The sequence below is a fragment of the Anopheles merus genome, chromosome 3R, assembly GCF_017562075.2.
Source record: "Anopheles merus strain MAF chromosome 3R, AmerM5.1, whole genome shotgun sequence".
Taxonomy (NCBI): Eukaryota; Metazoa; Arthropoda; class Insecta; order Diptera; family Culicidae; genus Anopheles; species Anopheles merus.
This window is the reverse complement of record NC_054084.1, coordinates 123,457-146,464: the sequence shown is the minus strand read 5'-3', so window position 1 is coordinate 146,464 and position 23,008 is coordinate 123,457. Positions and strand designations below refer to the sequence as shown.

At 45.4% G+C, this 23,008-nt stretch overlaps 2 protein-coding genes across 5 annotated transcripts; one reads left to right on the top strand and one right to left on the bottom strand.

Moving 5' to 3' along the window:
• Positions 1 to 925: 925 nt before the first annotated feature.
• LOC121596302 (coiled-coil domain-containing protein 170) lies at positions 926 to 21,859 on the bottom strand. 3 transcript variants are annotated; one of them, XM_041921120.1, is made up of 10 exons: positions 21,735 to 21,859; positions 3,938 to 3,988; positions 3,131 to 3,875; positions 2,884 to 3,065; positions 2,650 to 2,820; positions 2,423 to 2,587; positions 2,225 to 2,338; positions 2,022 to 2,159; positions 1,589 to 1,894; positions 926 to 1,528 (listed from the first exon to the last, which is right to left on the bottom strand). In XM_041921120.1, exons 1-10 carry the CDS (start codon positions 21,786 to 21,788, stop codon positions 1,097 to 1,099), a joined length of 2,358 nt encoding a protein of 785 aa, XP_041777054.1. In that variant the 5' UTR covers positions 21,789 to 21,859; the 3' UTR covers positions 926 to 1,096. The 3 variants fall into 3 exon arrangements, with proteins under 3 accessions (XP_041777054.1, XP_041777052.1, XP_041777055.1); XM_041921118.1 differs by lacking the exon at positions 21,735 to 21,859 and adding an exon at positions 6,320 to 6,842; XM_041921121.1 differs by lacking the exons at positions 2,022 to 2,159; positions 2,225 to 2,338; positions 21,735 to 21,859 and adding an exon at positions 6,320 to 6,842 and having other exon boundaries at positions 927 to 1,528.
• Positions 7,629 to 14,784, top strand: LOC121596301. 2 transcript variants are annotated; one of them, XM_041921116.1, is made up of 2 exons: positions 7,629 to 8,759; positions 8,834 to 14,784. In XM_041921116.1, the coding sequence occupies exon 2, from the start codon at positions 9,130 to 9,132 to the stop codon at positions 14,482 to 14,484; it is 5,355 nt and encodes a 1,784-aa protein (XP_041777050.1). In that variant the 5' UTR covers positions 7,629 to 8,759; positions 8,834 to 9,129; the 3' UTR covers positions 14,485 to 14,784. The 2 variants fall into 2 exon arrangements, with proteins under 2 accessions (XP_041777050.1, XP_041777051.1); XM_041921117.1 differs by lacking the exon at positions 7,629 to 8,759 and having other exon boundaries at positions 11,221 to 11,311; positions 11,410 to 14,780.
• Positions 21,860 to 23,008: the final 1,149 nt, after the last annotated feature.

Sequence of the window (23,008 nt, the reverse complement as noted above, 5' to 3'; positions counted from 1 at the left end):
TTGAACATATTCTTGGCTCACTTAAATTAAGATAAACTAAAACAGCACCCTAATCAGAAAACAAAAAGCTAAATTAACAACCCATTCACTTCCAGCATGTGTGCATAAAAAAGAATGAAGCAACTGTCAAACCCAAGAGCAATGACCTATATGGACTTTAAGGTCTTCGAAAGTGGGCACAGTTTGTTCCCGAAATACGCTGATTTCGCGCGCAAAATAAATTTATTAATGTTAAATGGGTAATTTTGATTAAATTGAGTACTTTTATACGCTCACTCATGCGATTCGTGCAGAAACTAGGAATTTTAAGGCTTTTATGTGGCTTTAAAAGTTTTTGTTTTCTTTTTGTTAATTAAATGTACTGTTTGAAGGTATTTTAGGCTTTGCGGGTTCTTATTTAATATTAAATTATGGATTGAACACAGGTATTGCAATGCAAAAAAAATAGTGCTATATCCGGAACTTACAGTAAAATTCACTATGTTTGCGACATATTTAAGGATATCAAATAAGAAATCTTTTATGTTACTACTTTAGCCATTCTTTCTACTACGAGATTATCTACGAGACGTATAAACGATTTAAGCGAACTTGGTACTCTTGCCTTCTTGATTTTAGTTTTTGTGACTAAAAAAGGCATCAACTATCTCGTTAATAAGACTCATTTTTGCGATGAAGTAAAAAAAAAACAAATTTGCACTAAAGATTCAAGAAATCAGTTCTACTTACCATGTTTCGTGTTCGAAAACTAATAGTTAACTGTTTTAAAATGACTTAAGGTCTCCCATATGTGGTAATCCCCTAAAGGCGCTTTTCCATCACCTGATCTACTTAATGCACTATGGGTGGGCTTATCCCGAACGATTTGAGAGCCGTGCTGTAGAAATAGGAATACAAAATCAAAACGAGCCTAAAGAAACACCAGCCCTTAAGCATAATCTTGCCAAACAGTATAACTTTTGCTGTATTTCTTTGTAATCCATCCAATAACGCTCTTTTGGAAAACTTCTTCTTTCCTTGGCAGTGAACAACTCCGTTCTGTCGTCGAATACACGCTTGGTTTGGATGGCGGCCGGAATTCCACCCCGGCAGTGAACTAATATTTTTTATGAAAATCAAAATCATCCTCAAAGTGATGATCGTGATCATTAAATCCCGAATCAATGTAGCGTCGATTGTGAACCGGGCTGGAGCTAAGCGGACGACAACCGATCGATTGCGATCCGGCCGCACCAGATCCGCCTCCCGTCAGTATGTCATCGTACCGAGACACGTGCACCTCACCCGATGGTGAGGAGGAATCGTACCGACGGTTGGATAGATTGGACGCACTGTGGTGCCGATGGTGATGGTGATGGTGACCGTGGTCGCTGCACACCGATTGCAGCTTCTGTAGAATTTCCGAATCGGCACAGTCCGACACGTGCAGCAGCTTGGCGACCGAGGTGCGGAAGACCTGCAGCTGCGACAGTCGGTGGTTTGTGTCGGCCAGCTGCAATTTCACACGCGACAGCTCCTCCCGAAGATGCTGCAAACAAAATTGGGATGAAAGAAGGGCATTTCCCTTTGAGAGAGCTCTACTACCTACCGACATAGCATGCTCGTCGCGCACACGACGATCGTGTGAAGTTTCCACCGCGGATCGGGCACGCGATTTATACGAGGCCAATTGCCCAACCAGCCGCTCCCGTTCCGTTTCGAGATCGCACAACCGAGCTTGCAGCTCGTCACACTTGCGGGCCCGCTCGAGGGCAGTAATCTTGTACTCGGAAGCTTCTGTCAGCTGGTGCTTCACTTCCGCCAGCTGGGCCTTCACTTCCGCCAACTGCTGGGTGGTTCGTTCGGCTTGCTTCGAGTTCTTCCTTGCCTTGTGCATAGCCTCGTCCCGCTCTGTCTATCGGAGACAAAAGACAAGTGAACGAAAGATGTGTAATTACTGCATCCCGAGTCTCTGGAAAAGCGACGCAAGCAATGAAACCCCCTGGAGCCCTCTAAAATTGTGTTTGCATATGATTGTGTACTTGTAATGTGGCTTTCCCCCTTGCGTTATCCTCCAGGAGGGCAATCTTGCGCCGCAGCAGCTCAAGATGAAGATCGCGTCGCTGGATCTGTTCCTTCAGTACGCGCACCTTGCGTTGCATATGGTACAGGGTTGAGCTCTAAAAATGAAATGGGCATGAGATGCTGGGTGAAATGGTCGAACAAAACAAAGGCACAATCATACTTCCTTCAGTGGTAGATCGGTGCATGAACGCTCACGGCGTATCTTTGACGCCGAATGGGAATGCGAGGTGTGATGATGGTGATGATGGTTATGGTTGATAGCCTCCCAGCAGCTCTGCAAATGGTGAGCACATGCGAGTGATACATGGAACGCATGTTATAACTGTGACAAAGCCGTGACAAAGCAAGCTGTACTCACCTTATCACACGTGCCGTGAATATGATGCTCGTGATGGTTTGCCAGACGCTCCGCACGTTCGAGCAACGTTTCGCTGAGGATCGTCGTGTCACTGCCCGGGGCCGGTGGTTCCGTACATTCACTCCAGCAGAGTGCTCTCGCCAACCGTAATAGGTACTCGCTCAGCTGAAAATCCCTCAATAATTGTACTATTTTAAAATCAAATCTAGCCCCTCTGCTCTCCTTACCGTCGTGTGTTCCGATCGGAAGTGTTGCAGTTCGTGGCACGCTTTCTCGAGCCGTTCCTCCAGATTCATCCGGTGCTGCTCCTCCCCCTTCAATCGGCAGGCACTAGCTTCCTGGTGTTCGCGATGCTTAGCAGCTTCCTGGTGGTGTTGTTCACGAAGCTGGGAAACTTGCTAAAACAGACTTCGAATATTAGCAAACGCGTGTAGTTAGCTATCATAACGCAACATACTTACATCATGCAATGCCTGACTATGATTGGTCAGGTCCCGGATTTTGTCCCGGAGGTTATTCTCACATGGTTCGCTGACTCCTACGATCGTTGCAATCGTACGCAGGAACTGCAAGCGCTCCGTCTGCAACCGATCATAGCTGTTCTGCAATCTGCAGCAGCGTGACTCAAATCCTCTCAATTCCTCTGCAACATGTAGTAAACAGTGCTGTTATATTCAAAATCTTCTAAGTACAAAGCCTCACCCTTACCTCTCAGTTTATCACCGGTAACTTCACATTCAGCCAACCGATCGCGCGTCACCTGCAGATCACGTTCTGCCTGTCGACACCGTCCCTCTAAACCCTGCGCTAGTGACTGCAGACCCTCGATCTGTGTGTGAAGACGAGTCTTTTCCGCCGAAGCAGCCGCCTTCGTACTCAACAGCTCCGATTCGGTCGAGGATAGGTTCTCACAGGTACCGGCCAACTTCGCCCGCAGTCTCTGCACTTCCGACACCGTTTCGCCCGTCTTGGCAAGCACACATTCCGGCGTCAGATGAGCACCGTCGCACACATCCACCCCCAGCACCAGACAGAGTCTTCGCACCAGATCCTGCAGCTGGCAGCGTGCCTGGTCACGCAACCCTTCCTCCTTCGTTAGCTCACACTGCAAACGGTGCAGCTTTCCGCTTAGTTCCTTGATCTTATCCTCTAGGTGGCTCTTGTCGCGGTGCAGTGTGTGCATGACCGTTTCACTTCGGCTGTGAAGTGTCTTTTCCCGCTGCTCGGACGCTGCCAGTCGTTGTTGCAAGGAACCGATCAATGACGTCTGGCGAGCACTTTGGGCACGCAAAGATTCACACTCACTTTCTTTAGAACACAGCGAGCTCTTCACGTCCGACAGTTCTGCCATAAGCCGGTCTCGCTTGTATGTCGACGCGGCCAACTCGCTCCGGAGCGTTGTGGCCAGATCGATCGAGTGTGCCAGATGATCATTGCAAGATGGTGGAGGTGGCTGAGAGTGAAATAGAAGCATTAAAAGCTGATCAGTGAGATAACCGAAGCCACAATACTTACATGATGGTGATGATGTACTGGAGAGTGGGGAGTGTGATGTTTTGGCATGTTCTAGAATACCCAACCCAGAAAAAAGACCACAAAATGCAAAAGTTTTCACAAAGCTCACGTGCAACCAAATTTCTTTACTGACAAGTTCAAATCAAAATAGCAAGACCACGCATGATCCCCGAAAAAACTTTATTAAGTACCACAAATCGTAATCTGTAGTACACAGAGACCTTACACACCGCATACGAGTATGCATTAGTTTCCGTTTCTACATTAAACAACCTGCTGGAAGGCGAATCTGCCTGCCAGTCTATGCTGACATTGGAAAGGGGGCAGCGGAGAAGCGGAACGTGTATCAGGAATCAGGACGTAATTTTTTTGTTTATTTGTTTATCCGAGCTAGTGCCAGTGGGGTGGATAGGACTCGCTTCCCACGGTTGTCCTCATTCAATCAAGCCCATCACCGCGCGCATTCGTTTTAACTAACACACCAACAATGGCGCATTGGGTTTCCCCGTTCAGGTTATTTCTATTCTAGGTCTGAATGACCTACTTTTATGTAGGCCTGTCTATCTAGCTTGCTGAAAGCAGAGCACCCCATTCAATGGCAATAAACATTATGGCGTTTGGATAGAGATCCTTATTAAGAAGAACTCGAACATATTTATATTCTTTGGAGTTTTATTCTATGTTTCATGTCCTGTTATGATTTTTCTTCCAGAAAATAATTGATTTTACACTGTATCAATTTGGAACCATAGTAAGTAAGTAAGTAAGTAAGTAGGACAACAACCCCAAGAAAATAATGGACTCGTAATTGACCAAACATCGCAAACATCCAGTTCATTCCTTTGCTTCATTATCACGTTTTTTACGACGATCGAATGATATTTAAGCATGCTTTCATCAAATATCACTGTTATTTCATTTGTCAGAACAGAACACATTTTCTCTTCTTCCATAACTCCAAATCCACACTCAATCTTCGATAATTACAAATACGCTGTACAAAAACTAATATTTCTTTGCACTTACTATCTTCCGAGCGAAGGAAGGGAAGGACTTCAATAACAAAACCTTATCTTAACATAATCCGGTAACAGCAACATAACACATACGGTACATTAAACTTTTAGTGTCACTTTCACTTTTGCGCTCGAATCGACATCCGCTTGTATGCCGAGGTCGTCCTTCCGTTGCATTCATTTCAGTTCACTACTCCTCCATTGCACAACCACACTCAAATGCATGCAGTACAACGGATGTTCTTTCTTTCTTATCAACACCTTTCGTTCGGTGCACCCTTTGAGCGTTAGAATTTTCCAGTGACACAATTCCCCTTTAAAAGCAACAACACATAAAAACGTTCAAAAAAACAATGCACTTTTCCTCAACATTTCCGGACGCCATAACGTCTCGCGACACAATTGCAGCAACTAGCGATTGGAAAAAAGGGTGAAAACTACATGCACTGCTGCAAAACTGTCTTGTATTGAACTGCGGGCTGCCGTCACAAAATTGCACGTTATCAGCACGACGCTCCGATGTTAAAGAAAAACGCGTTCACAATTTTCCACCATTCTGAAACGGAAAGAAAAGCTGACGCCTCCCATTGTTGGCGCTCCAGTTTGCGCCCAATTCCGATGGTAACCTCTGGGGAGGGAGTTTGAAGTTTGATTCATATTATCGGATTTTTGCTTAAGGCCCGTAGGAACGCCGTCGTGCTCAAACCATTGTGTTAGAACCTCAAAGCCTTACTTCCGTTCCATACAGAAGGAGGCAGCAGTTTGTTGTGTTCCCTAAACGATGGCAATTATGTGTCGGAATGGGTAACTGCCTATGTACTGCGTTTTATTCCAGAACAAGGTGCCTTTTTTGCAACGATTCTAATCGATAACCGCGTGTACTATCTCAAATAGAGTCGGCTTCCGTCGGACAGTGGAAGGTAACCTAACAAGCTACCATCTCCATAGTAACCAGCCTGCTGGCGAGGTCTTTCCAGTTGTTTGTTATTAACATTGGGAATGCCTTTTGTTCACTAGAATTGGCACAAAGGCCGCATTGGCATTGCCTTCTTTGTTATTGGAAAGGATATAGATTTATTATTCAACAAAAATACTTATTTAAACACATACCAAAAGCTATATTATATATATATATATATATATATATATATATATATATATATATATATATATATATATATATATATATATATATATATATATATATATATATATATATATATATATATATATATATATATATATATATATATATATATATATATATTAGGTACATATACAGGCGTTTATACACTTTGCTATCATGTTATATACATTTTTTCCGGAATTGAATGTATCTAATCACAATTTCAAAACCATTTATTACCTCTTCGCCACAAAGTATGTCGAATATTTCCCAATCCTTTTCACTGTTTCCTGTAGACTCATCGTCACCTTTGCCGGACATATTGTGCACCACATTTACATTGTATTCGACGACAAAACACCTTCGTTATTTACTATCTTTTCCACAACTACAACGTGTATCGATAAAACCAACTTTAGCTAACTACTTTCACTGTAAATTGCACTTTAGAACTGTATTTCACTTTTTTAAGTCTTGCACTAAACTAATATCTAAATGTGGTTCAATCCAAAAATCAGCGCTATAATTAAACTGATTCCAGGACGGAAATCATCAACTATAAACAACTGCAACTGTGCCCCTGCGGACAAACGTGTCCCAACGTGTGTGTATACTGTGGCCGCTTCTGGAAAACTTGCTTGACAAACAAACGAATAAACAAACTACCGAACCCCTGAAATATCTTTCCTGGCTTGGCAAATGTTCTCCTTTCACGAATCAACAGAGGGATCCACCCACACGTCGCTAGTCGTAGTTTGTTGGGTCTAATGGATCCGAAGCATTCCGCTGCTGCTGCGCATCCTATGCCCTAGTTTCCAGCCAAAGTCATTCCGATGACGCATACATATGGAATTCCAACTCCCTTCGTTAGTTCAGGTTGCAATTGAAACCTTTGGAGGCAATGCTTCATCCCGCTTTAGCGCACGACCCAGCGGGGTTTGTTGATTTTTAAGAGGGTGTTTCCAAGGAGAGCATTTTGGAATAACGATGGAAAACGATTCATAACATGCAGACTAAATTGATCTTGATTCAGTCCGGATTTGATCATGACGATAGGAATTCCATATTCATATTACATATTCATTCCACTTACATATTACAATTTTACTCGTTTGAAATAAATTTTATGGACTATTTTTGTCTGCAATGAACTGCTCCTTCCTCATAATTTTACAAAGCACGCAGCTGGGGTTGTAACAAAAGAAACAGAGAATGCAGCACAGAGCCAGAGCCAGTTTAAGGACAACCATTGACAGAAAAACCGGTTGTTTCCTGTTACTCATCCACATTCTGTTAAATTAACTCGTGTCGCCACTCCAGGGCATTTCAGGGATGGATGAAAAAGTTGAAGAAAAGAAACCCAAACAAAACTGAACGAATGGAATGTAGGGAGAAACCAATAATACTGAGAAAACCTATCCGATCCCGGGGCCATTGCAAAGGACACGCACGTGGACACGGAAAGGAACGAAATTGGGTAGACCAGAATTGCTTTACATACACGCGCGCGCCCAAACCTCGAAAAGAAGCCCTTTGAAATGTGTTGAGTAATGAATTTGTACGGTATAAACATATGACCTTCTGTCACTTGAATTTGTTGCTTGGGAATTGTATTGAGGGGACGAATGAAGGAAACAAGGAATAAAGAATGAGTCTAGCGCAAGCGTTCAATCAGTACAGACGTTCCTCTCTCTACCAGTTGAGAAATTCACTAACTAAAACATTATGGTCCTTCGAACCGGATAGAATTGGCTATCGAGATAACGACAATTCGTTGCACACGGGTGCATTAGTGGCAGTGTATTGTGCGTTTGCTGTTTCGATACTCGTAGAGAGATTGAGGAAGTGTGCATAACGGCAGTGTATTGTTCGCGCGAGTGTCACAGTGTGAGTTGGACACTAGGACATTCAGTGTGCGTGTAAAATAGCTGTGCGCGTTCGGACAGGCTCATACTTGAGCATACGCATGCGTTAGATCGTGCACTTCACAAGTGGCTTAATTGTGAAGTCCAGATACGCAACATTTGGTGCATCGAGCGTTCAAAGTGTAGAACGTTTTCGGTGAGAAGTGTTGTGTAGCTTCAGTGCGGGAGTGCAAGTGTCCCCACAAACCGAGTACCTGACTTCCAATTCGTGGAACGTCGTTGGTGGTATCGTTTGTTCCAGTGTAGGTGCGCAAGTTACCTACACACGCACATCGAGCGTTTTCAATCTGTGGAAACGTGGTCGGTGCGATACATTAGTGTGTGTCGTCGAACCGCTGCCGTTCGAATTCACAAGAAATTACCAGTGCAGGTTTGCAAGTTCCTGTACAAAGCATATCGAACGTTTTCAATACGTGGAAACGTGGTCGGTGCCAGTTATTGTTTCTGACGGTCAAGCCTCAGTCTTTTGGACGCTTGTTGAACAATACATTGTTCAAGTGTTAGTGAACATTGAATTCAAAGTTGTATGTTTCAAGTGTAGGTGAGCAAGTTCCCTATACACGTACATCGAACGTTTTCAATCTGTGGAAACGCGGTCGGTACGGTATCTTTTTGCTTGTGATCGATCATCAGTCGTTCGAATACGCAAGAAGTGTTTTCAGTGCAAGGAGGCAAGTTCCCTGCTTAAGGCATATCGAACGTTTTAATTCGTGGAAAACGTGGTCGGTGCTAACAAACGTATTGTGAACAATACGGTTCGCGCGCGTTATTCAAACGGAGTGAGCGTGTGCGCGAGTGAACAATTCTCTCTTTTCGGGTTAAGATAAAGGTTCGCGCGCGTTATTCAAACGGAGTGAGCGTGTGCGCGAGTGAACAATTCTCTCTTTTCGGGTTAAGATAAAGGTTCGCGCGCGTTATTCAAACGGAGTGAGCGTGTGCGCGAGTGAACAATTCTCTCTTCTCGGGTAAAGCAAAGTTCCGCGTGTGTTAATCCGGGTGTGTGCGTGAGTGTGCGAACAATAAAACCGCGTGGTTTGAACTAATTCTACGGGTAGAGTACGGAACAAATTGAACTATTTTACGAACATTCAGTGTTGTGAAAAGTGTTTTTTGTTACAAGTGAAAATGCCTGGTTCACCAGTTCCAACGACGTCGGCGGCGTTTGAGGAACAAGACGCATCGCATCGTGTATCACATGTGCAAGCTGCATCAGACAGCGATCATGTCCAAGCCAATCCAATACTGAGGGCAGCCGTGGCAAGAGAAGCTTCGGAGAGTGAGTTTGCAGGTTTTGAATCAGTAAATTCAAGTCCTACTTTTCCAACAGCAGCAATGCTGGCGGAGAAAAGAAAGCGAATGCGTCAGCATTTCGACCAAAGGCTGGACCGCATTGATCAAGCACTACAGCATGCAACAAGAGCGGATGCCGCTTTTCTGAAAGGATGTGCGTCACGCTTGTCGATGCTATCCACGGAATATGAAACATGGCACACCAACAATTTGGTTTCTTCTTCCAATGCACAGTTCGAACAAGAAGAAGAAGAGTACGCCTCTTTCGAGAACCGCCATTTTGAGCTTTCATTGGCAATTGAAAGAAACTTGTCATCAAGTGTAGTTTCCACACCAACACGCGATACCATGCCACACACAAAACTTCCCGAAATGCGCTTGCCAACTTTTGATGGAAAGATGGAAGATTGGTTACCGTTTCGAGATGCCTTTCTCAGTCTTATTGATCGCAATAAGAATTTAGCCGACGTAGACAAGCTACGATACTTAAAAGGCTCTCTTCAAAAGGATGCTCTTAACGTAGTAGGAGACATCGAAATCACCGACGCAAATTATTCTGTTGCCTGGGAAGTATTGAAAACGCGATTCGAAAACAAAAAGCTAGTGGTGAAACGATATCTTGATGGATTATTTGCGATACCACACATGAAAAAGGAATCATACGAATCACTGATTTCTTTAATTGACAGTTTTGAGCGTGGTGTTAAAATGACGACTAGAATGGGAGTGGCCACGGAAGGATGGAGCGTGCTCTTAGCTCACATGGTCTGCTCTAAATTAGACCTGGCCACACTTAAACAATGGGAAATACATCATAGCTCAACCAATGTTCCCACGTATGACGAGATCATGAAATTCCTTCGCAGCCACGCAACTGTTTTGCAAGCCATGGCTCCAGACAGGAATCGAACAAGTGAAGCAACAACAGCTGGAGGCAGAATGAAAACCCGCAACGAAGTGTACAGCGTGGTTAAGCCGGCCACAAAGGTTTGTTCATTCTGCAAAAGGGCTTCACATGCTGCGTACCTGTGCGAAGTGTTTCGAAATGCATCTGTGGAAAAGCGACACGAGCTAGTGAGGAACGGACAGTTGTGTTTTAACTGTTTGTCGGCGGGTCATCAGCGAAAGGATTGTTCGTCCGGATCTTGCCGTGTATGTCAGCGAAATCATCATACGATGCTTCACAAACCGAATTCTCCAATTGATCAGTCGTCATTAGCATCAGCGTCATCACTGCCGTCTACATCAAATGCAGAAGCAGCTACACCGGCTTCTATTGTTCAACATTGTGCGCGCAACAATTTCGAAAAAATAATCCTGTTACCAACAGCAATGGTACAAGTAGTGAATGTTGACGGAACACGTATCTGGGCTCGAGCTTTACTGGATGGAGGTTCACAGATCAACATTGTTACGGAACGATTGGTACAGCTGTTGAGAGTCCAGAAGAGGAACGAGCATCATCTGCTTGGTGGAATAGGGAAGGCACAGCATTCGTCTCATCATTCTGTGAGCCTTGCTATCCACTCTCACTGCTCTACCTTCAAGGCAAGCTGGAAGTTCCATGTGCTGCGAGAAGTGACGTGGGACCAGCCAGCACATGCAGTCAATCCGGAAGGATTGAACCTACCGAAGGGAGTGACGTTGGCGGATCCTCATTTCTATGAGCCAGGGCCAATTGATCTACTTATTGGGCGAGAAGGTTACAACGATCTACTTTTGGGTAACATTCTTCGGTTGAATAGCCCAAAACTACTACTGCAAAACACGGAGCTGGGTTGGATTGTCTCAGGTCAGGTAAGCCAAGGTCTAACACACTCTTCCTTAGTGCTCAACGTCATGACGCTGAATGACCAACTAAGCCGGTTTTGGGAACTGGAAGGCTGCTACTCCCCTGCGATGTTATCCGTCGAGGAAGCTGAGTGTGAGGCAGCATTTGTACAAACAACTTCACGAGACCACGAAGGCCGTTTCGTGGTAGCCTTACCAACGCGTACTGAAAGGCTTAATCAACTAGGTGACTCTTATGAAGCTGCATCACGGCGGCTACAATCGCTCTGTAGGCGATTAAATATCGACTCGAAATTGAAGCAGGAATATTCTAAATTCCTACAGGAGTATCTCGATCTAGGACACATGGAAGAAATTCCATCTGACCGCCATGACATTGGAAAGACATATTACATGCCGCATCATTGTGTAGTAAGACCCGACAGCCTCACGACTAAGCTAAGAGTCGTATTTGATGCATCCAGTTCTACTGATACAGGGGTATCCCTCAACGATGCACTGATGGTGGGACCTTCAGTGCAAGATGATCTTTTGTCGTTGTTACTCCGATTTAGAGTACCCAGATTTGCGATTTTGGCTGACATTGAAAAAATGTATCGCCAAATTTGGGTGAAGGAATCCGATCGTCCACTTCAACGCATCCTGTGGAAAGAATCTGCTGATGATAGAATTCGCATCTATCAGCTGAAAACCGTTACGTACGGCACAGCCTGCGCACCTTACTTGGCCACCCGTTGTCTGCAAGCGTTGGCTAAGGAAGGAGAAACAAGATATCCCAGGGCATCCAAGGTCCTCGAGCAAGATTTTTACATGGATGACATGATCACCGGTGTGGAATCTGTTGAAGATGGCCGGATTATTTGCAGCGAAATAAATCAGCTTCTACAATCGGCAGGATTTCACCTGCGCAAATGGGCTTCAAACTCGTCTGAGTTACTGGAGCAAATACCAGCTGAACTACAAATCGAGGGAGATGTTTTGAACATCGATCGCAGCACATCCATCAAGGCTTTGGGTTTAAGATGGATGCCATCATCGGACCAGCTAGGGTTTAGTGTGCCTGGTTGGAAGGAATCAGAAATCATCACCAAACGCATTGCGTTATCAGACTCAGCTAAGTTGTTCGATCCTCTTGGACTGTTAGGACCAGTCATTGTAGTAGCAAAGTGTTTCATGCAGGAGCTCTGGAAGAACGAAAATACCTGGGATGAACCTTTGGAGTCTGAACGGCAACAATTCTGGTTGCGCTTCAGAGAACAACTCGCTGATCTGACTAGCTTGACAATTCCACGACGAGCAATTGGTGGAACAGTGCGAATTGAAGCTCACGGATTTAGTGATGCTTCCCTACGGGCTTATGGCGCCTGTATCTACATACGAGCAGAATCGTCCGATGGCCAAGTCTCAGTACGGTTGTTATGTGCTAAGTCAAAGGTGGCACCGATACCTAATACCAAACGGAAGAAAAACGTGTCCCTTCCACGGCTCGAGTTGTCGGGAGCGTTGTTACTATCACACTTATGGCAGAAGGTGAAGCAAGGGGTGAAATTGGAGCTTAAAATCAACTTCTGGGTTGATTCAAAGATAGTTCTTCATTGGCTTTCAAGCAGTCCTTCCCGTTGGAAACAGTTCGTTGCGAACCGAGTTGCGGAAATCCAGCACCAAACCTACAAGATGCCTTGGAGTTATGTGGCCAGCGAGCACAATCCAGCTGACATTATTTCCAGGGGAATGATGCCTTTGCAGCTCATGGATTCCCAACTTTGGTGGCAAGGGCCCTCATGGTTGCATCTTCCAAGTCAAGCTTGGCCTACGAACAAACCCAATACTGAAATTTCCTCGGAAGATTTGGAAGAGCGATCGATTGTAGCCACATCTCAACAGGTACCGCCAAATTTTCTATTCGATCTTTCTTCATCTTACGAAAAATTGGTGCGACTTACGGCATATCTGCTGCGATTCATGTACAATTGTCAACCGACACACCGCGGAAATCTACGAAAGGGGTTTCTAAAAATAGATGAATTAGTGTCAGCGTCTCTAACGCTCGTTCGTCTGGCCCAACAAGAAACCTTTGCTGAGGAGCTTCGGGATGTTCGTCAAACTGGAGCGGTCAAGCCGAACTCAAAACTGAAAACGCTAACACCTATTCTGAAAGAGGGTATCCTACGTGTGGGTGGTCGTTTGCGAAACGCGCCTGTTTCGTATGAACGCAAACATCCGATAATTTTAGCGTTTTCTCACCCATTGACCCTACTGATTGCGCGTTCTTATCATCGACAATATCTGCATGCGGGACAACAAGAGCTCATATCTAGCCTGCGTGAGAGATTCTGGCCCCTTCGCGTACGCAACCTGGCACGAAAGGTCGTATATGAGTGTGTAAGTTGTTTCCGATCCAAACCAACAACGGCAGAGCAAATCATGGGAGATTTGCCCAGCGAACGCGTAAACCCAGTTCTCCCATTCTACAACACTGGTGTGGATCTGTGTGGTCCATTATTCTATAGACAAACCAACAAGAAGGCTGCTCCAATCAAATGCTATGTTGCTGTTTTCGTCTGTCTTGTGATCAAAGCAGTACATGTGGAGCTTATTGCCGATTTGTCTACTCCAGCCTTCATTTCTACATTGAAGCGTTTCATAGCTCGTCGCGGTAAACCATCCGTAATCCAGTGCGACAACGCCAAAAATTTCCGGGGAGCTGATCGAGCGCTCAAGGAGATGTATGAGCTGTTCCAGAAACAACAACATCAGGATGCTGTTACAACTTACTGCGGAACGGAAGGGATCACCTTCAACTTCATCCCTCCGCGGTCACCCCATTTCGGTGGGATCTGGGAGGCCGCAGTGAAGTCGCTTAAACGGCATCTCAAGGCGACGATAGGATCCAGTATCTTGCGGCGAGACGACCTGGAAACTATCTTAGTTCAAGTGGAGGCTTGTTTGAACTCGCGACCGTTAACTGCACTTTCCAACGATCCAGAGGACCTGGAAATTCTGACACCGGGTCATTTTTTGATTCAACGGGCGCTTACATCGGTCCCTGAGCCATCTTATGCTGAGATTCCAGGCAACCGCCTGGACCGCTATCAACAATTGCAGGAGTATGTTCGGCGGATTTGGAAGCGATGGAATCGAGGCTACTTGTCTGGTTTGCATCCGCGTACCCGGTGGACTTCAAGGCGAGACAACGTTCGGGAGGGCACTATGGTCCTGCTGAAGGAGGACAACCTTCCCCCTCTCAAATGGCGCTTCGGCCGAGTGCTGAAGATTTATCCTGGTGATGACGGCTTGGTTCGAGTGGTTGATGTGAAAACGAAGGATGGAATTTACAGAAGAGCCATCACCAAGATCTGCATACTGCCCGGACAGAAGGAAGAAAGAGAGGTTTCGTAATAAGGGTTGAAAGCTACCTTTCAACGGGGGGCGGCTATGTTGAGTAATGAATTTGTACGGTATAAACATATGACCTTCTGTCACTTGAATTTGTTGCTTGGGAATTGTATTGAGGGGACGAATGAAGGAAACAAGGAATAAAGAATGAGTCTAGCGCAAGCGTTCAATCAGTACAGACGTTCCTCTCTCTACCAGTTGAGAAATTCACTAACTAAAACAAAATGCTACCTTCCAGCGGGGCTGCATTCCTGTTCGTATGATACACTTTTGAAACACGCCCTATTTCGGGCGAATCGAAACAACAAAGGACCCTTCGCCCGGAAAAGGGCTAGCCTCGTAACCATTCAAAACCGTCAAGATGGTTCACCGGGGGGTTGTCCAACTTGAATGACAAGCAAGCACAAAAGGGAGCCGAAAGCCAATTGAGATGTAAGAAAGAAACAAGGATGCGCCCTTTGTACCACCCCTTTTTTGTAAATAATCTTTTGGCGCTAAAAAAACCTCTTGGACCAGAGAAAAGTTGTCCGGCCATACAATAAGAAGGAGAGGATAGGTTTAATCCCATAAGAAGAATTGCTCGTTGATGCACTTCCCGGTCTGCATGCGACACTATTCCATTCGTTACGTTCGCTTCAACCATATTAAACAGGCGCGTGTTCGCCCAACAGCAGCAGCTGCCGAAACCAAAACAAACGAATTCTAATAGGATTGTAAATCGTCTTCAAAGGCACTGAAGCACTTGCAATCGTGCGCGCAGTACGCGCAGTACGCGGGCTTTTCTTTTGCCAGCAAAATGATGTGTAGGGGAGAAGTGAAGCGAAGAAGAAATCAAAAAACCCTCACACGCTGTTCTTTTTTCCCTTACAAACAGAAAGTACACACACAGTCCCAGTAAACAGTCAGATCTTCCTCTCTCTGTGCATGGCTTCTTCATCGAAAGTACATTTCAAAATATTCAAAATAAATTACACGCATTCCCCTTGCGCGACTGCTCTTCGCGCGTGCTTACACACATGTGCGGGAAGAGAGGGTATGCGCATCACTATCGTGTACCGAGAGCACCCCTCCAAGAAGGGGGAGGAAAATCAACACCTCCCGCCACCGAGTCTCGGCCGTCGAGGGGAAAACGATGAAATAAAATCGTGTTTACTGGGATTGGCGCGAAAGCGAGAGCGAGCGTTTTAGGGTGAGAATGAAACAGGAAGCACACAGAGCCCATCGAAACTGGTACGTGGCTCATGATACGCTAGCCGTTGCTCTCAGCAGCCTTCTCCGTTACGAGATGTTAAGGTGAGGAGAGAGTAATAAGAAAAAACGAAAAATCCCAAGGTATTTAGGAAAGAGCAGCATCAGCAAGACCCGGCTAACTCTGCGTTATGCTGCGATCCTGTGAGAAACCTGCATACACGGAAGACCAAAAACGGCAATCGACGATCAACATATATTGTCGCCTTCAGGCTTCCTTTCCCCGGTAGGAGCCCTTTTCTGCTTAGCGGCGATATCTTTCTTCATTCTCTATTTTCCATCCTTTCTGCATCGTGCGCGTTCCCTTGCTTGTATTCGCGGGGGTTGTATTTCATTCCCTTTTTTCTCAGAAGGATCTGCTATTGCGTATGGAGATGTGTTTTTTGCTCTTTCTAACATCTCTATCGCATCTTCTAGAAGTAAACGTTTCTCTTCTTTTGTTTCCCTCTTTATTCGTTCGTTTTATCACATGAATGCTTCGATTGGATGTACTTCCCTGTTTTTTCGAATATGTCCAATATACGCGAATATACGCGAAAATAAAATTCCCCTTTTCCTCACCCCCCTTGCCACGTGTTTTCACACATATACCCCGGGACCAGAGAAAGGACGAAAGAGGAGCGTATTTTTGTCCAATTCTTTTACGAACGCTACACGTGTCCTACCAAGACCGCATGCGAAAAATAATGTGTTCCCACGTGTCGACAAACCCAAAAAAATAGGAAATAAAACGCACCACAAAAAGGAAAAAAACAAAACACGCCACAACAAACAGCAGCCGCGTGGCGGGATGGTTTATCATGATTTTATTACTTTTTTTTGGCTCCCTCTTGTCAGCGATGGCATTACCAACAGAGGGGCGCTATGTTTAAGAACGGAACAAAAATTGTAGGGGAAAACAGCCACCTTTTTTCCTTTTTGTTGTTTTTTTCTGCCACCTTACAAGCCCATGGAGTATGCAACAAAAATTTGCTAGAAATGGCGCATGCCTGTTGGGCAATAAGGAGAAGCGCAATTTTGTTGTTGTGAGTGTGTGATATTGGGATGAAATGAAAGGGAAAAAATATGGCATCGTTTTATTTCATCCACGGTGATGAAATGAACAGAGAGGAAGGACACGCATTTCAGCCAATGCATAGTTTTACAACACGTAGATGAAAATGTACAAAAAAACGAAATACTCTTGTTAACCAGCAAATTTGAATGTTGAATAATCGAAAAATGTAAAATAGTGTGTACTGCTTAATACAAAAATAATCTCATTCAATTAGTTACAGCATCATCAAATTATTTAACGCATCATTCATATTGCGCACGATACGCACCAGTATCAGCGTACTGCAACTGCATCGATTAAGTCACCAGACCCAGGGGATGTAACACCCTAGCAGAGTAATCTACTGGAAAAGCGTGGAAGAAATGGGGTAGAAATCCATTACATCGCACCTGGAAGGGGAAGTTCAAGTAATTGTAGCCGGCGCTTTACATCAAGTACCAGAACTGCATGCAATGGGGCGTACTGCAGCGTGTACTGCCGCAGGTTACTGCGAAACTGCAATGGTGCAAGCGTGTGCTGCAGTGAATGAGTAAGCAAGTAAGAAAGTGCGGGCCTTTTCGGTGCGGCCACAAGAAGATGCGTTCCTGGTCCAATGCACCAACAACTCCGGTGGCCCGGCTGTACAAAGAAGATGAAGTTGAAGGTGGCCTCCGCGATGTGGGAGTGTGTGTGTGTGTGTGTGTGTGTGTGTGTGTGTGTGTGTGTGTGTGTGTGTGTGTGTGTGTGTGTGTGTGGTGTGTGTGTGTGTGTGTGTGTGTGTGTGTGTGTGTGTGTGTGTGTGTGTGTGTGGTGTGTGTGTGTGTGTGTGTGTGTGTGTGTGTGTGTGTGTGTGTGTGTGTGTGTGTGTGTGTGTGTGGTGTGTGTGTGTGTGTGTGTGTGTGTGTGTGTGTGTGTGTGTGTGTGTGTGTGTGTGTGTGTGTGTGTGTGTGTGTGTGTGTGTGTGTGTGTGGTGCCCGCTGGCAGTATTTTACACTTACACGGTTTCTCACACCAAGGAAGGAAAGAATGTGCTCGAATGTGCAGCGAAACAACAACCCATTTCACTCGCACGCTCACCCACCGAGAGCACACGGCGTGCTGAATGCATTTCATTTTCCCCTTTTATGTGCGTGAGCAGGAGGTTCGTTCGCTGCTAAATCGTCTCATAAGCGCCTGCTGGGATGCTGTGTGCGCTGTTGTGCGCGATCGCCATATCTGGTTCAGTGGAACATGAGATGAAGCCAAACAGCATCTCAAAGCGAACTTGGTACCAGGGCCCCAGCCTCTCGTGCAATGACGCTGCGCAACGGAAAGATCTACATCTCTCTTCTCGTCCAGCCTTTTCACTCGAACGCGGTTGTACAAAACGTCTTGAAGATTTGCTCTCGTGTCTGTGTATGCGTTCTTCTTCGGTATCTGCGGTCGTTTCCTTGGCTGTGCTGTGCTCTCGGTTGCCATGGTGAAAAAAGGAATGTGAATATGTTTCAACGCACGGGCTGTACATTTCAAACTGTTTTGCTAATGATGTTAAATGACAACCTTCAATTAAAAAAAAAACGAAGTTTTACTATTTTTATTGAATATTACGTCTGTAAGGTTTGGAAGTGTAACACAGAATTAACATTTATTAACACATAACCAAAGGCTACTCCAATTCGATGGTTACTATTCTAACAATTACAAGTACAAGTACAAGTAACATGTCATTGGAGCAGCTGAACAATTAATTTAAATATCCAGCCATTTTAAAGCTCCCTTTTTGTGTCTTGGGTTTAAATGGCATCCGTTGCTTGTTCCCAATTGCCGATTCAAAGCTACCAAGCACGCAGCAGCTACGTTCGCGTGTCCGTTGTAACGCAAGCTTCTTTACCTCTCTCTGTCTCGTGGCAAAAGCGTAGTGTTTGCGCCCAAAAGTAGCCGCTGTTTTCGTTAGCTCCCACCACTGCACAACCGCAAGAAAAGAGCGTGACGCGGCAACAACGCGCGAATGGCGCATACGCGGGGCTGCTTTTGCGCAACCCTCCTGTAAATGCTGCCATCCTAGTACCGAGACCTCTTAAATTCCACTTGCCGAGGTCTTTAAATGCTTTTGTCGTTGGGGGAGGGGGGCTGCGCAACTTCTTAGTAGCGCGCGATAACTGTGCTTCCGTGTAACGCATGTATGTGTGTGCATGTGTGTGCGCGCGTCTGTCTCCATCCCCATCAGCTGTCAGTTTCGTAGGAGTTTTCACGCAGAAGGCAGCGCGCGCAATGACTCAATGCAGCTGCGTATGAAAGTCGACCGAATGCGGGCACCATACGTTCGAGGGGGGTTGCAGCATTTTTTCCAACCCACATCAGTGCTCCCCCTTCCCATGAGTTGAGTTTTCGGTCACACTCAATTCACACAACACAAAATGGATTGGGGTGGTGGTGCGCACTGCTGTGTACGACGTCACATATTGTGGGGGCACATTAAACGTGCCCCCCCCCCCCCCTTGTGCGCAATATCAGTGCCGCCGCTCATTCATCTTTCGGGGAGTTGCTTTGCTCTTTTGTTGTGGGAAACGAATGGGAGTTTCTTCGTCTTTAATCACTCCCCTTTCCGCGAAGGTGAGCAAAAATAACGGGAAACACCGATTCGATGGCGAATCGGGGTTGGCCCATGTTCGGTTTTTGCACCTGTCCGATTTTGTACAAATCAGGTAAACTCCGCTCCACCACAGGGCCAGGATCGGAGGCACGTCAGGAGGTCGAAAGCCATTAGCCACCTGATGGCTCCTATCTACCTGTCTCGTTATTAGAGCCTCCGGGAGCGTTGTGTACCTGCGCATACCTTGTTTTTTTTTTTGCTGCTCGGTAGCCCCTGTACCAGTCGAAGCCTACTCGATACATCTACTTGCGGAGCTTTCGGCGGTTGGTACGCGTGTCTATGCATTGAAAAGTTTCTCTTGCGGCGTGACGATTGTTTTATATAGTTAATTTATCGTTTTTATGTTAAATTGTCCCAAAGTGTTTTTCATTTTAAATGGACGTTATGCTTCTTACATTTTATATTAAAATTAAACATACCTATATTTTCCTTGTCTCTTCTCTATACAGTCTTTCCCAGAGTTACGCGACACTCGAGTTACGCCAATTTTTAATTTTGACAGTTCATATGTCAAATCAGTGCAATTTTCTCATTTTTTTTAACAAATGCAAAATAACGTTGAATGTTTGAAATCGCCAAAAGACATAAGTAATCTAATCTTGGATACGACTAGTATCAAATATGTAATTTGGTGCATAGAAGCACCAAATTTAATCAAATGGACGTCCTGTCGAGAAAAATATCAGTATGTTTTTTGTAAATGTGCCAACTAACAAGCACATATTCAATACTTGGTAAGGAATCGAAGTTCGACCAGTGTTTGTTGCATAATATCTAGTTAAATGATCTTCTTCATTTGGCTCAACAACCGTTGTCGGTCAAGGCTTGCTTGTACCACTTGTAGGGTTGGCTTTCAGTGACTTATAGATTACCTTCACCATAGCGGGATAGTCAGTCGTACGTATGGCGGCACGGTCCATTTGAGGCTTGAGCCCATGACGGGCATGTTGTTAAGTCGTACAAGTTGACGACTGTACTACGAGACCGGCTAATAAGTGATGTTAAATGATCACTGCAGCCAAATATTAGCTAAATATAGTATAACACAACCATGCCATAAGCGATAACTGTAACTCTCTAAAACTTATTCCATCAACTTGTCAACACATTGTAAGGCTTGGGCCTATGGGCTCTCTTGTTTGCTACAGAAAGAAACCATTGCCTGCCACAAACACGAGATCAAAAGCCTTCCCTTACTAGGCCTACAGCGGAATCAGCAGCTTCTCGTTCGGAGGCTTCGGTTTTTAGGGTTCTTTTCACGTCTTCCATGCCCGGCACCAACCGGTACTACCTGTCACACCCACACAAACGCCTAACCGAACAGAGTCTGGGTAGAGCGCGTTTTGTGTTCACCACTACCCCAAGAGTACCAGCGCAACTAGCGTGTGCTACCTACTGCCATGCCTTAGATCCTGGCCCCATAGTGAGCCCAAAACAAAAGGGTTAAACGCCGCCGTTAGGGCAAATTGGAGCATCTTAGCCAATCAGAGCGCACCGTTTCGCTGGCGCTCCCCACTGGGCAGCATGCCTTCTATGTGAAGATGTCCGCTCTGCGGAAGTGTTAAGAGGGAGAACGGACCACCGAAAAGCAACCCTCGCGGTAGGGAGTGAGAAAATCACAGAAAAAGCGGGGTGGAGAAAAATCGAGCTCGTGGAAGACTTTCCCCAACCTCCCCAGCAATCGAGCGGAGGTGCAAAAAAACAATTCCCCTTTTGGTCCGAGCCAAGCAGCACACGATCTTTCGTAACCCGTTCAATGTTTTTTGACATTTGCACCAGGGTCGCAGCATCCTTCAGCGGACGGCAGGTGTCTGACCTTCCCTTACCCATTTTGGCTCCATCGTGTGTGGCACTGTTCTGTCTGCAAAAGCAAAGGACTCGAAGCAAGGGACCGACAAAACAAACCTTTTTTCCATTTTCTACCTGGCTTGCCTCCGGAAGCGTTTCCCTCATGATGCTGTTGTTCGCATCCACACATCAACTCAACTGTAGGCCCGATTTCCATGGATTTCTTTCCCACGCTGCGTGCGTACAGGAGCCATACCACGGAGCGCAAATCGTACTTTTGTGTGTGTCGAAATCTTTACCCCTATGCATCAGGGTGCCAGCATACCGATGGAGGACACGTACGTGCCGTGACCACACCTACAAGCTTAAAAACACGTGTACGTCTTGCTAAGGCACACCACACAGATGTTGTAGCTCTCATTCTGCCAAACACCTCCTACAGTCCTCGGTTTGCCAGTCGGTGTTTGTTCTTGTCCAAAATAGGTTACTCTCTCCTTCTTTCCAAACACTTAATGGCGTCCGCTGGTGGTTTGTGCACACTACACTCACCTGCGTGATCTGCGCGAATTTTTCACAGCAACAAGGCAACACCGCTCGATCCATCTCGCTGCGCTCTCTTCTTCCTTCTGGTTCTGGTTTGTTGCTGTGTGCGGACGAAATACAGGTTGATCAAGGCGAAATGTTACCACGGTGCCAGCAGCCGGTGGAGGATGTTCTGCGACATCTAAGGGAGAGAACACATTTTTGTGTACCAACCCTCCGCGGCAACACGCTACGTGCCACGTTTCTCCTACCTTACATGGGTTCAACGCGTTTTCCGTCGATTGGATGTTCGCAGCTAATTCGCCACGAACAGTTTGGGGGAAGAAAATTGGACAAAATGTAGGGGAAAATGGACAAAACCCTTCTCTTTCCAACAGTGCGCGAGCGACCGAGCAACCTCACTGCTAGTAGCGAAAGCGGTGAAAAAGCCGAGAAGAAATGCAGAACGAATCGGCGAGGCAAAATAGATTTGTCAAAATGTATGCTCATACACCCGTCTCATAGCCATTGTCATCATTCAGGCGCAAATCGTGGTGATTTACATTAATTAATAACATGTTGAATCATTAATCTTATGATATTCGCAAAAAATGGTGTTCAATAGGAAATTGCCCTTGGGGTGTTCGACGAAATAAGTTTCAAGTAGGGTTCCATACAAAAATGTCAATGTCAGCTATCATTGGAATATTTGGTTGGCCGCATCCATATCACAGTCATCCTGAAATTCTCTTTACAAAAGAAGTTCTTATATTATTTTGCGTGATATTCGTCCACTCAACGGAAAGGCGTTCCCCATTCGAAACTTGATAATCGAGCCATCGTAGCCAAACGCGTTCGAGCGCGCTGCGTGTGTCCGACAAATCAAGTCAATACTCACCCTAGGGATGTAATTTATATAGGGGTGGAAATATTGTACTACAAGCTCCGCCTAAACTGTGTTTGACTGAACACCTGCTTGCCAAGGTGAACTTTTGATTAAAGATAAAAACAGTAAATAACCTTTTCGAGGAATTATATTCTATTATTCGTGACAGTCCTTTTGATAAAACCAGGTACCCATTGGATTTCGAGCTATTTTCATTCAAAATAAAGCTTCTACGTAGCAACAGCACTTTTGAACAGTTCTGAATACCTGTTCCATGCTTTAAGCCTCGCGGTACCACTTTATGACGGCTCATTTTGTGTTATTTTGCGTTTAAAAGGTCCTGCTTCCCTGCTTGCCAGTCTGAAATACCGGGCGTTACCATTTCAGATTTCAAATTGGCCACGGCAAGACGCTC